Source organism: Pristis pectinata, chromosome 3 (assembly GCF_009764475.1).
Source record: "Pristis pectinata isolate sPriPec2 chromosome 3, sPriPec2.1.pri, whole genome shotgun sequence".
Classification (NCBI taxonomy): domain Eukaryota; kingdom Metazoa; phylum Chordata; class Chondrichthyes; order Rhinopristiformes; family Pristidae; genus Pristis; species Pristis pectinata.
Window position 1 is genome coordinate 80,241,548 of NC_067407.1, and position 14,780 is coordinate 80,256,327.

General features: G+C 43.6%; 1 protein-coding gene across 4 annotated transcripts in view; it reads left to right on the forward strand.

Annotated features, from left to right (window-relative positions):
- esr1 (estrogen receptor 1) overlaps positions 1-14,780 on the forward strand; it is a 130,593-nt gene that overhangs the window by 57,687 nt on the left and 58,126 nt on the right. For 3 of the 4 annotated variants that reach the window (XM_052013151.1, XM_052013154.1, XM_052013153.1), the window contains exon 3: positions 1,431-1,547. In XM_052013151.1, coding sequence (XP_051869111.1) covers positions 1,431-1,547 — 117 coding nt within the window. The remainder of the gene's footprint in view (positions 1-1,430; positions 1,548-14,780) is intronic. The other variant, XM_052013155.1, reaches the window with a different exon arrangement.

Below are 14,780 nucleotides of genomic sequence, written 5' to 3' on the forward strand. Positions count from 1 at the left end.
TCACTATAGAAGCTTGGCAGAAATCAGGTTTTTGGGTGAAGAATAACAGCTGAGCTATTGATAACTAGACAAATTTCAGAGAGTTTGATGAGCAGGTGATGGAAAGGGGGCAGTGATGGGACATTGCTCTTACTGTGAAAATAATGAGAACATCTGGGCCTATCTGGGTGGAGGAAGGAGAAGTGGGAACAGTTGGATCTAAATTGTGCGGATTCGGAGAAGAGAAGGGAACTTGCAGGTATCCTTGCCTTGCAGTGGGTTTGTAGGTCCAGAATTGCCAACTTGCACATTGTAGGTGCCATCCGGACCACTCTCTGGAGGCTGGTGCAGTTGGCTCCTGCAAGCAGGCTTCCAGCGCACAAGTCATATCCAAAGCTGCATTGGTTGCTAAGCTGTGAATGCCCCCATCTCCATTCTTTCCTGGGCTACGATTGCCATCTCCAAACCCACATTGCATGCTTGCAATAAACAGGTGGCTGCTGCGCAGCAAATAGTTTCATTGCATTTTGCACAGTAATGTATTGGCTCATGGACATGGTGCTTCCCCAGTGATTACCGGGGGGACTGGGGGTGGTGATGGTGGGAGAGGGACTGAGGCTCCATTGAGGGCTCTTGAAGTGCTTGCTTACACTGACCTCTAGGAATTTGGGCCAAAGAGGCATGGCTGGAGCCTGCAATATCTTGGATTCTGCATGCAAAATCCAGCCTGATTGATTTTTCTGACAAATGGTTTGGTTTTTTACACAGTGGTGGGAGGCTCAAGTGGGAGTGGCACATTAGCAAATTGTAGGCATTCCCCATTCTGCTCTCTGTCCAATAATATTAATGCTGGAGAACGTCAAGGACAGGGCATCCATGTGTGAGTGAAGGAATGACCTCAGAAACCCTACTACTAACCTAGGTGCACATCAGGGAAGCGAGTCAGTAAGTGCATATTGACTGAAGGAATGTTGCATCTTCAACTCTTTCCCAATCAGAAGCTGTAAATAATGATTGTGTGCATATTTTCTCCTAAAGCTCAGTCCCATTTCCCCATTGCACCTGGTCTCACCAAGCCCTGTTCTCATTCATTTTTAAACCCCCTTGCCTCAGGCTCTGTAGAATCTCAGCATTATGAATTCCTTTTCTCTCTTGATTTTCATCACTCCATCACCAAGAGCTGTCTTTAGATGTCAGAAATTCCCTGCCTGCATCATATTGAATCTCCTTCTGAGATTCTCTTCCTTTAAAACCAACATCTTTGATAAAACTTTTGATCAGGTATCTGAATATCTCTTGTGTCACCTGGGTGCCAAATTTTGTTTGATCATGCTCCTTGAGATGTTTTACTGCATCAAAGGCACGTATAAATTTATTGTGAGTTTATTGTTGTTGCTTTAAGTAACTACAGAGTGGTTGAGATTTACTTGTGATATCTCCTTTCATTTCAGGACACAATGACTACATGTGCCCTGCCACTAACCAGTGCACAATTGACAAAAATAGGAGGAAGAGCTGCCAAGCCTGCAGGCTACGTAAATGCTATGAAGTGGGCATGATGAAAGGTGGTATGTAGTATTTGGCTTTTAGTTCTTGTCTCACCTATGTTAATATTGTAAAAGGAGAAATGTGTTGATTTTGTTTTCAATGCTTTGGAAGGAATGGGTGTCCAGGACAAATCATATTAGTTCAGTTGATCAAGCTCTACTTGTGACTTTATTAGCCTTTGCTCAAAGGATAACACTTCGGCTCCAAGTCAGGTGGTCATACATTCAAGGATCACAGAAACAGTGGTTAATTTACTGGACTAGTAATTAAGAGGCCTGGACTAAAGATTAGGAAATATGAGTTAAAATCTAACCACTGCAGGAGAGGAAACTATTAGAGTCGTACAGCATGGAAACAGGCCTTTTGGCCCAAATTGTCCATGCTGACCAAGTTGTCTATCTGAGCTCATCCCATGTCCTCATGTTTGGCCTCTAATCCCTCTTAAAGCTTTCCTATCCACCTTTCCTATGACATATGTACTAGTGCCTAGTGCCAGTAATGGTTAAATTAGAGGATTGTTATAAAATACCATCTGGTTCACTAATGTCCTTTACAATATGGAGATCTGCTGTCCTGATCTGGTTGGGACTATATGTGACTGTAGACCCAGAACAATTAACCAGAACCCAAATTCTTAACAGCTCTCAGAAAGAGCCTGGCAAACCACAAAATTGCTATGACAAAAGACGAGAAAAAAAACACAGACCACATGGAATTGGATTTGAATACGGCACAGGCAGGCACTGCCCAATTAATTTTGCAAAGTCAGGCACATAATCATTTGGGAATCTGTGTGTAAATTTGTGAGCGCTGTCCCACAGACCAGTCAAGCCACCATCTGACATGGTCACACTCAATGAATTAGACCTTTAGGGCAACATCACAGACTCCTCCACCATGATCCTTGGACCACCAGCAGGGCAGAGTTAGCATAGGTGACAGCACACGAGTGTACAGGTGGCCCTGGAGGACTTCAGCAGTGACTCCAGACCCTAATAACTTGTTTGGCATGTTGTCAAATGAGGATAAATAATCTTCCCCTGCTGCCAAGTGCCTCCATCCTCAGCTGATGAATTGGTACACCTCCCTCTTGGATACTGCTTGGAAAGGGCACAGCATGTACTTGGGGCGGAGGCTTCAGTATCCAGTGTCAGGGGTGGCTCAGTAGCACCACCACTGACTGAATTGGCCCATCTTTGCAGGACATAGGTGGCTGCTGCTGTTGATGATGAGAAGGTCACCGCATGGAGAAATGGAGCTACTTGACTTTGTCCTCGGGCCATCTGTCACAGATGGATCTGAACTCACTGTTGGAGTGCCCACCATCAGTCTTTGTGGAGATAAGATACCAATTTCATGCTGAGGACACCCAGCATCGTGTGGTACTCAAACCATGCTCATGGGTAAACTCTGATCAGACTAGCAGCTGAGAACTGGGAGTCCTTTAGGCCCTGGGCCATCAGCTGTATATGTATTTAACTAGTGCACATTTCTCACTCTGCCAATCCTGATGTCAAAGTACCAGCTTTGGTTCATTGAGGGTGTTGAAAAGTATGCTAGGAGCAGCAACAGCAAAAGAGTGCCAACTTGGTGAAGCTTTAATACATGCATGCTATTACTGTGCAATTGTGTGCGATAGTCACCAAACAGAAGTGTGCCTCCAGCTAATCTGTCCCAGTATATCTATAACAGCTTGCAATGTGGAAATTTGCTCAGGTTTGTCTTGTCCTTAGAAGCCCATCCTACCCCAAAAGCGACAGTGTCTGCGGGTCCCCCACAGGATTCTTCAGCCACATTGAAACCTAAAGAACTAGAATGCAAGCAAATCATCCTCAAGCCTGAGGGAATGTTTAAGATTCAGTACTCTTCCCTCAGCCTCGGGCAGTTCCAGCATGATCCCTCTGCCCTTGTATTGTATGTCTTGACCAATATATCCTGAAGGATATCCTGAAGGCTATCTTAATTACATAATATGCTGGCCCCATGACATTTGGTATCTGTGTATCTGTTCAGGATCCCTCTACACTTGTTGGTATTTCCTTGCCTTGCCTGTCCTTCCCAATGACATCACCTCACACTTCTCTGGGTTCAATTCCATTTCCAGTTTTCTGCCCACCTGATCTAGCTATTTATATCTACATAAAGCTTACAGCATTTTCTTTCACCGTTATGCAAACTGCAAATTTTGTCATCATCTGTACTTAATTTATGCTCCCTTATTTTTAAGTCTAAAGCATTAATATATACCACAATAAACAAGGTTTCTGTTACTGGTCCTATGGAACCCCATTGCCAATGAGTTACTAAAACACCTCTCAGCCATTACTCTTTGTTCTCTCCCACTAAATAGATTTTGGGATCCTACTTGCCACTTTCCTTTGGACCCATGGGCTTTTACTTTCTGGATCACTTGCCACATGGGAGTTTGTGAAACACCTTGATAGAATCCATGTAGACTACATTGAATGAGGTATGCTTTTTGATCCCCCCTTATCACTAACATAAAAAATACAATCATAAGTCAGACATGACTGCTTAACAAGTTCCTTAATGACCATGCTTAATGATCTTCCTTAATGAAAGACACTATGGTGCTGGAGGAACTCAGCAGGCGAAGCAGCATCCATGGAGGAAAGCAGGCCGTCAATGTTTCGGGTCAGGACCTTACTTCAGGACTTCCTTAACCTGTGCTTTCCTAAATGGTAACTTGTATTTTCCTTAGGACTTTTTCAGTTATGTGCCCACCACTGCTGATAATCTGACTGGTCTATAATTAATCATTCTGTTCCCTTTTTAACCCATGATACCAAGGTTCTTTTAATCCTCTGGCACCATGCTTGTAGCTATAGAGCATTGAAAAATGAAGTTCAGAGCTTTCACTGTTTGCATCAGACTTCTGATGCAGGGTCCCGGACCCAAAACGTTAATTGTTTCTTTTTCGGCAGATGCTGCCTGACCTCCTGTGTGTTTCCAGATTCCCAGCATTTGCAGTTTTTATTTATTTGCTTGACCGATTCCTTTTTATTTTAACAAGAAGGAAGGGGTATTAGATAGAAGCATGCAGTCAGCAATTGGGTCAGCCCCGCCACTGACCTCGGCAGCAACCTCCCCATTGATGCAATCAGTGTCTCCCTAATTTCTACACAGTGCCAAATCGCAGTGGACGTACACGCTTCCAAATTAGGAGCAGGAGTAGGCCACTCAGACCCTCCACCTGGCTCCACCATTCAGTAAGATCATGAGTTACTGCTGATTGGAATATTCAGTCCCAGGATTTTCTCACACTGTATTGGAATGAGCTGTTGGATCTGTTTGTTTAAACTCAATAGGTTTTATGATTTGTTGGGGGGGGAACGGAGGTCACTTATGGGACACAGCCTTTATTTCTGGTTTATTTAATAAGTGAACTTGAGTCAACCCACCTGCCATGTGGGATTTGAACTCTCATCCAATTTTGTGCCTCACTGGTCCAGAAACATATCCACTAAACTACTGCACTTGTGTATGTGCAGCAGAGTTTTGTGTTAGCTCAGACCAACAGAGGACTGATTAATTCATGCTCTCATTCTCCTTGCAGCACTATTTTCACTGATCTTAAATAATTTAGAAAAAACAGCACTTGTAAAATATGATATAAAATGGTTGGGGATAAACTTAAGTTTTATGCAGTCCGTTTACATGTTGTGGATGCAATCACGTATCGCGTGCCTTTCACCTTTTGAGTATGTTTGCATGCTTCCTCCCCTCTGTTTGTTGTTAAGATAAGAGCAGGCTGAAATGAGAGTTTGTCCATTCATTGGAATACCAGCCTCCTTTCCAATGCTGTTTTACCAGTACCAGCAGGGCCGTTATGGCTCTTGAGTCAGGTGACTGGGCTGGTGGATCTCATGAGAAGAAGTGATGCAGGGAAAAGGCAAGGGGCTGGAATTGGATTGATGTAGCTCAGGGATGAAAAAGAGAGGGGTAGAAATAGTTTAAAGGGGAAGATAATGAGAGGACTAGAGTACAGAGTGAGGGGTAGAGAGTGGCACAATGAAGTGGAGAGAGAGTGGTGTTTTGCATTATATCTCTAAGTAACCATGATGGCAAATTATTAATGAAGGCACTAATTTCTAGCTCTTTAACTTAAAGTCTGGCTTGAGGGCCTATATGTATTTTTTATTCTATAAAACTTCCTTATGATAGGGCAGTGGATAGTGTGTCTGAATTGGTAGCACCCTGTCAGCAGGTTATGAGTTCAAGTCCCACTTTAGGACTTCTGCACTTGGCTTAGCCTGACCCTTCAGTGAAGGGCTGCATTATAGTTCAGCAATTAGTGTTGCTGCCTTGTAGATGGGGTGGTGAAGAAGGCATTTGGCATGTTGGCCTTCATCAGTCAGGGCACTGAGTTTAGGAGTTGGCAAGTTATATTGCAGTTATATAAGATGCTGGTGAGGCCATATTTGGAGTACTGTGTACAGTTTTGGTCAACCTGTTACAGGAAAGAGTGCAGAAAAGATTTACCAGGATGTTGCCTGGACTTGGTGCCTGAGTTACAAGGAGAGATTGCATAGACCTCAACTTTAATCCCTAGAGTGTAGGAGGTTGAGGGGTGACATGATAGAGGTATATAAGATCATTAGGGACATTGACAGGGTGAAAGCACATAGTCTTTTTTCCCAGGGAGGGGGTGCTAAAAACAAGAGGGCATAGGTTTAGTGTCAGAGGCGAGAGATTTACAAGGGACATCAGGGGCAGCTTCTTCACACAAAGGGTGGTGCGTATTTGGAATGAGCTGCCATAAATAGTGGTTGGGGCGGGCACATTAGCAACATTTAAAAGCCATCTAGATAATGACATGGATAGGACAGGTTTAGAGGGCTACGGGCCAAATGCGGACAGATGGGACTAGCTCGCTGGGCAACACAGTTAGCATGGATGAGTTAGGTCAGAGGGCCTGTTTCCATGCTGTATGACTACATCTATGTTAATAATTTATGTATAAAAGCACAACAGCTAGAGGAAAGCAATATACTTGATTGGAATTGTATCCATCTTTGTCTTAAACATTTATTCCACACAATGTATGTCCTGTAGACAAGAGGCGCTACAACATCTCACCAATGCTTCTTCAACAGCATCTTATGAACCCAACTAGAAGGACAGGTCAACTGGGAACATCCACCACCTTCAACTACTATTCCACTTTGTACACCAGTCTAACTTGGATATATGTCATTGATTGTCATTGAGGTGCAGTGAAAAACTTACTTTCAGCAGCATCACAGGCACATAGAATCATATAAGCAGCATTAACAAGAAAAACATAAATATAAATTATACCTAATTTTTACAAGAAAGACCATAAATAGAACAAAAAGAAACGAAAGAGTCCATTTTGGTGCAAAGTGATCGAAGTGGTCAGAGTGTTGTTAAACTGTAACTGTAGTGATTAGAGTTGTAGCAGCTGGTTCAAGAACTAAATGATTGAAGGGAAGTAACCGTTCTCGAACCTCATGGAGTGGGACTTCAGGCTTCTGTACTTCCTGCTCGATGGTAGCTGCGAGAAGATGGCATGGCCCGGATGGTGAGGATCTTTGATAGATGTTGCTTTCTTGAGGCAGTGCCTCCTGTAGATACTACCAATGGTGGGGATGATGTGCCATGATGTATTGGGCTGAGTCCACTACTCTCTGTAGCTTCATGCATTCTTGCACATTCGAATTGCCATATCAGACCATGATGCAAACAATCAGGATACTTTCAACAATATATCTGTAGAAGTCAATTGGAGTGTTTGGTGACAAGCCGAACCTCTTTAAACTCCTAAGAAAGTAAAGATGCTGGCGCGCCATCCTTGTGATTGCATCTGTGTGCTGAGCCCAGGACGGGTCATCCGATATGTTAATGCCCAGGAATGTAAAGCTGCTGACTCTCTCCACCGCCAGTCCCCCAGTGTGGACTGGCACCATGTTCGCACCTCCTTCCCCTTCCTGAAGTCAACAATCAGTTCTTTAATTTTACTGATGTTGAGCAAGAGGTTGTTGTTGTGGCACCACTCAACCAGGTATCCTATCTCATTCCTGTACACTGACTCATCACTATCCTTGACTCGTCCAACAACAGCGATGTCGTCAGTGAATTTATATATGGCATTGGAGCTGTGCTTATCCAAACAGTCATGTGTGTATAGAGAGTAGAGCAGAGGTCTAAGCATGCAGCCTTGAGGTGCACCTGTGTTGATGGTCAGCGAGGAGGAGATGTTGTTACCAATCCTCACTGATTGAGGTCTGCTGATGAGGAAGTCGAGTATCCAGTTATAGAAGGAAGCACAGAGGCCCAGGTCTTGAAGCTTGGTGGAGACGTGAAGCTTGATGATGAGCTTGGATGGGGTAATTGTGTTGAATGCCGAGCTGTAGTTCAACTGCAGCCTGACGTATGATTTCCTGTTGTCCAGATGGTCTAGAACAGAACGAAGAGCCAGAGAAATCACATCTGCTGTTGACCTGATGTGGCGGTAGGCAAATTGAGGCAGATCCAGGTCCTCTTTGAGGCAGGAGTTTATTCACGCCATAACCAACCTCTCGAAGCACTTAATTACAGTTGATGTAAGCACTACCGAATGGTCGTCATTGAAGCAGGTCACCGCGTTCTTCTTGGGCACCGGTACAATAGATGCTTTTTTGAAGCAGGTGGGAACCTCAGACCACAGAAATAAGAGGTTGATTATGTCCGTAAATACTCCAGCCAATACGTGTACTTGTGTATAGGACAATAAGCTTGACTTTGACTTTGATCCTTTTTGTTACTGGGTCAAAATCCTGTACCACTCAGCTCCCACCCTCAGCATTGCTACATTTCAACATATGGACTGACGCTGTTCAAGAAGGTGGCTTGAGACCAAATAGTAATGGATGATAAATGCTGACCTGGCTGATTATGCCAGGTCACATCCCATGAATAAGTTTAAAAAAAACATAAATATAATGTAAATGCAAGCTTATTCTTCTGGAAGTTTTGAGTTTGTGTGCCACCAAAGTAAATTATAAAACTGAATTCAGTAAACCTGGCAGTTTATGGGCTGTAGTAGAAAATGACCATGAACTGATCCAAGCATGAGTCTTAATGATTTCACAGCTACCAAGAATGTATAATAAATTCCATTATGCTGGTGTCACCCACGTTTCCAGAACATGAAACCCATGAATAGTGGATTTGAAATATGTACTTTAACGAAGAGAAAGTAAAGCCAAACGCAGGTTGAGACTTTCATGTAGAAGAATGGTTATAATGAAGGTGCTAGTTAAATTGTGACCACAGTTTAGGGCCTCTGTGGCTATTGTTTTGGCTTGGCTATCAGTGCTCACTCCCTTGCTCTTGCTCACCCTTTCTCACACATGCATTGTCCTTATTCCAGGCACTTAGTCAGGAGAGAGAGGGGAGAGATGGTATAAAGGGAGTAGAGGAAGTGTGAGTGGTGAGGCCGATGGAAGGTAAAGCACATTGCCCAGGTCAGGAATCTGTGACCTATTGGTGGGTGTGATGGTCTACCTGTGGAGGTTATGGGGAGCTAGCCTGCTCTACCAGTAGGGAGCAGTCAGGGAGCTGCTGAGACCAGTCCTTGGGCCTGGATTAGGTTTTGTGTTGGCCCACAACACCCAAGCCCAGGTATGAGAGAGAGCAAAACTGTTTCCATTCCTTCCCCCGTGAATATGCCGACTGACTTCAACAAATTACCATGATTAATAAATCCGTATTGCTTTTGCACAATTTTGTCCGCAATTTGCTGTTTTTTGAAGTCAATCCTGCAAATTTGGTAGGACTTAGTTACAATGTGGGTTCCCACTGTATTTGCATATTTGATGGAAACTGGAGAATTCAGCAGTCAGCAACTTTTATTCTTTCAAGTTTCCTCCTCCTCCTCTCAGTACAGGGTTGGGCAGATAAGAACTAATGTTTAAAAGTAGCTTGTGTTCCACAGTTAAATTTTAACCTATGATACAGTCAGGTCTCATTATAACAGGCTGCTGACGTAATCAGCTTAATTGTTTTTTCATGAAGATGTGGCTTCATTTGCCTCAGGATCAGCCATTTGTCATTGAAGCTTTTCTATTATAACAAAGAACAAAGCATACTGAATTCTCTTTGAAGACCACCATGAGTCGCAGATATACTTTGGGTCATTAACTCCTCTGTAGCTGCTGGCAAAATTGCCTGATTGGCTGACATGGGAAGCTTTCATGTTTAGAAAATTGGTCTTCTTTCTTGGTTAGCTTCCCCTCCCTGGCCAGTCCAGATGAAGCACATTTCTTTCATCGGACCTCCGCTCTACGTTTCTTGACCTCAATTTTAACAAACTCCTTTGATAAAGGTAGCTGGTCAAAATCAAGGGGCAGCCCCAGAATCAAAGTTTTTGCATGTACATTGAGCTTGCATTGACTTGAACTTTAGCCTTAAAATTAATTTCCCTTTCCCATCCTTATTTTTTCTTCAGTTCTACCCTTCTTTAATCTGTAATCTTCTGTATTGGAGATGATGTGACAGTCAATGCTCTGGCCTTTCCTTAAAATCCTGAACCCTTGCTTTATCTCAGCCTCTTTCTTTAACTGATAAAATGGCTTTGGGCTCCCCCGTTACTGCAAATCAACCTTCTGTCTCTGAGAGTGAGGGCTGTGTGCTTAGTGTGCAAAAATCTCCAACATCCTTCATTGTTTGGTTTTAAAAATTCTCATGCAACAATTGCAATTTGAAGGTGATATTGACTGGAGGTACAGACACGATGGGCCAAATGGCCTATTCCTGCTTCTATTTCTTGTGTGTCCTATGCTTATTTATGCAGTTGTGCCTAACCCTAAACCCTTTCCCAAACTCTGGCCTCTTAAACATTTTCCTCTTACTAATTCCTTCCCTTCACCTCAATGGCTGTGCCTTTGATTTCTTTGGTGCCACATCGTAATTTCCATTTTCATTATCTTTGCCTTTAGCTGTCCTCTTTATAATTTGTCCATTTGATTAATATTTTGTGCAGTTTTCCCATTGGTTCAACATTCATTAGCCTGATGACTATTAATCCCACCTAGGGATCTCCCGCATTAAAAGCACTGCCATCATCTAATTTAATTTCCATTTATATAGCACCCTTTAATGGCGACAAACATCCCAAGACAATTCACAGGAGTGTTTCCTGATATAGCTTGATTGAGCCAAGAGAGAGGTTAGGACAGGTGGTCAAAAATTTGGCCAAGGAATTAGATTAAAGGGAGTGTATTAAAGATGGAAAGAGGCACAAAACAGAAGGAATGCCAAAATTCAGTGTATCACCAGTATACTGATTAGATTAAAATTTATTTAGATTAAAATTATGGATACTTGATAAATTGTTCTTGGATGGACTTGTATTCATAAGGAAATTAACTTGCTGGCATGCCCCACCTTTGTCTGGCATGCCTCTGTGTGATGCCAGCTTTCTGCTAGCGATACTTCTATGTTCCCAGTGTAGCTCAGACACCAATTGGCATGGACTGTTGTGAGTTGTTCACTGGCTGGGCCAGAGCCAGTCTAGCCTGTCCAGCAAAAAAGGAACATTACTGCATTGTTTCACCCACTTGTTACCGATTCCTTCTCCAAGATCCTCTCCACAGAGGCACCTTAAGTGGTTTAGACCACTTTGATCATTCACATCAAAGCACACGCTGTACTCATACTGACAAACTACTGGTAATAAGTGAGCCATTTCAATAATAGCACTTGAAATAAATGTTATAATGTTTTAGAAAAAAAAACATTGAGTACAAAAGAAAGCCAAGATAGGGCTTTTATTAAAGATTTACTTGGGGTATTTCAGTTATGCATGACAGCTTCTATACAATAGGTTTGTGCCCACGAGTTGTATGCAGACAGGGGCTGAAGTCCAGTTGCAGTCTAAGCTCAGGTCACATACCTTTTGATGGAATGAATGTTAGCTTCCTCTGGTTAGATGCCACCAAGGTTCCAGGCTGATGTCGTGGCAGGGGGAGACACCTCTTATGGAGATCATCTAGTCTTTCATTTGCATTTATTTCAACTAAAGGTAGTGACAGCACTCTAAGTCAGTTCAGGAATGCCACACTTCCTACATTGATGTGTCTGTAGATCTTTTAATTTACCAGAATAACATTAAAAGGCATTTCTGATATGCACTCCCATCAAGTGTGGTTCTTTGAAACAGTTAAAGGGCCTAATCCAGATTGAATTTGTTTAATTGTGTGCTCTGGATCATTGCATTTTAGTTTGTTTTAGTCTGTGTTGTTAATGGAGATAGTGTGATCTTGATTAGATTTGCAGTTTCACCATCTGCCATTGAATAATCCTTCAGGACTCCCGTGAATGGAAGAATACCCACTGAAAGGTTGGTGATTACAGAGTGGCACCACGGGAGGACCTGAGGCAGGACTGGGGACTGGAGGAATATATGAGGAAAGTGTGAAGTCAGTGGAAGAGTGCTTGATGCGGGAGGGGTGGGGGACTGTCTGGGTTCTTAAAGCGGGTGTGGAGTGGGAATGTGGGAGTAACTGTGGATAGAGGTGGGAATGTGGGAAAATCCAAGCTGTGTATCTGGAGTGGCTGTATTATCTGTGGTAGGTGTAGTGTATACTTGTGTAGTTGATGGATGCATGGTGTATGAGTTTAGAAGGAATTCATTGGGACTGTAGTTGTGCCTAAGGATGTGGGAGTAGCTAAGGGAAGAGCAGAATGGGAATAAATGCTTTGTACTAAGGGAAAGGCATGGCAAACAACTTGCAAGATCAGTATTTGAGAGGGGAGCAGTGGGAGCTAGGTTGGGGTAGCTCATAGAGATATAAAAACTAGGAGCAAGAGTAGATCAGTAGCTCTTTGAGACTATTCCGCCACTCAGTAAGATAGTGGCTGATCTGATCTTGGCTACCGCTCCACTTTCCTGACAGTTCCTCATTATCTCTGGCATCCTAAAGTTTGTCTATCACAGCCTTGAATACATTTGTTGATCCTTGCTCCATCACTTTCTGGGGTAGGGGGTTCTAGAGGTTCACAGCACGTGGAGAAGCAAAAACAAACTGTTCGAGGATCTGAAGTGGTCAGGCAGCATCTGTAGAGGGAAATAGGCAGTCGATGTTTCAGGCCGAGACCCTTCATCTGGTCTTGTGGAGAAACAACTCCTTCTCATCTCTAACATAAATGGATGATCCCACAATGCCCCCGTGATCTAGATACAACCCCTCCAATGAGAGGAAAATTCTTCTCAGCATTTGCTGTTACAAACCTCCTCTGAATTTAATGCATTCTAACAAGATCACATATCATTCTTTTGCTTCTCCGATAGATCAATTTTTAACCCTGTTTGTTCCAAGTAGAGCAGTCTAGCTTTTTCATCCTCATCCCCTGTCTCTGGTAAGGACCTGGTTATACTCCATTCCAATGAACCTAAGGCTTTTTCATCCTTTCTGAGATGTGATTCCCAAAATTGTGCCCAATACTCATGCAGTGAGTGAGAAGTTTCCAGCAAATTCAGTTATTTAAGCCTCTGTTTACAAACCCAAGCAACCCATTTGTTTTTACAACTACCTTGTATGGTTTCTCTGCCACATTCAAAGATATATAATTTGGAGACTAAGGTAATAAGAACAGCAGTAGACAATATAGATCCTTAAACCTATTCCACTGTTCCACCATGTTCCCCCCCTTCCTCGTACCTCCCCTCACCCACTGGCCCTTTATCTCTTTGGTAATGAAACTCCATCAATCTCAGACTTAATCTGAGTTGTGTCAGCTACCTTACTGGTACAGGCGTTAGCAGGATCAAACCTAATGCCTGTTGAAGTGTTCAGTGTAGGCAGATCGTGACATCAGGTAGCAGGCAATGCCATTTCAACACTGGGACTGCAAATTTGGAGTTCAGTGCTCCAGCTGATGCCTAACCTAAAACTTGCACTGCTCAACATACATTCACAGGAAGAAGGGAATCTCCCTCTCCCTCTCCCTCTCCCTCTCCCTCTCCCTCTCCCTCTCCCTCTCCCTCTCCCTCTCCCTCTCCCTCTCCCTCTCCCCCCCTCCCCCTCCCTCCCTCCCTCCCTCCCCTCCCTCTCTCCCTCTCTCCCTCTCTCCCTCTCTCCCTCTCTCCCTCTCTCCCTCTCTCCCTCTCTCCCTCCCTCTCTCCCTCTCTCCCTCCCTCTCTCTGCCATAACCAGGGATACTTGAGAAGACCACCAGGTAGTTACTGACTGTTGCTCTTGCACAAGGGATTGATGGTTTCCAGAGTTGTTTATAAAGTTCCTCAAGGCGTCTGGTGACAGTGTGCCAGGTGCTGAACAACTCTCTTGTCTTTTGCATAAATCAGTTGACCCCAATATGGGTGTGTGGTAGATATTGATGTGTGGTAGGTATTCTCCTGAGAGTAAAGCGTGACTGGGTGAATGAGAAGTGGTTTTGCAGAGGAAGAAAAACTGTTAGAAAAAAGGAGGAGCCTCACCAAGATATCATACCCGTCAAATGCTTGGTGGTGGTGGGGGGAGGGGGGTGGGGAAGCAAAATGAGATGCTTAGGGGGTAGCCTTTTCTTCTGTCCTCTTGCCCCGTGAGAAGGGCAGACCCGGCTTCCCATGCTAACCTTTGTTTGTACATGTAGTGTCTGTATCTCAGCTGGTTTTCTGCTGTCACCTGGCCATGCTGCTGTTGCTGGCCTGCTGAAGGGAGTAGGCTAGAAGGTGCGTGGGGAAGTGGGATATTATGGAGGAGAAAGGAAGAGCTGCATCCTTGCACTGTCTGCCGCGTAAAACTCTGATGATATTGCGGGCAGAGGAGGAATTGATGTGTAGCCAATTTTTGCAGTTTCTTTTCTGCCATTAGCCATTGACTTTACAACGGGCATTCCATTTATGGCACCTCCTGTCGCCTCTAGAGGATGTGGGGTAAGGTTGTGCAATGTGTTCAGCAGATGTGGTGGCTGTGTTGCCCTGACCCTAACATTCCATTAACTTTTTATTTTTGGTACCTGTCCAGGACACTTTTTTTGATCTATGTAAGTCTATTTAGAGCTCCACTGTTTCTAGCTTTTCAACATTCAGGCAGTACTCTGTACTATCTTTTTTAGGACTGGACTGGATGATCTCACATTCGACTACATTGAAGTCTTTTCACCGCAGTTTTGTTTATTGGCTTAATCTATCAATATCTTTGTGTGAGAGTATTAAATGACAATGCTGTGTCTGTGCTCACCTACAGTTTTCTAGGTTGTGCTGTGTTAAATATTTCCCTGTTAGT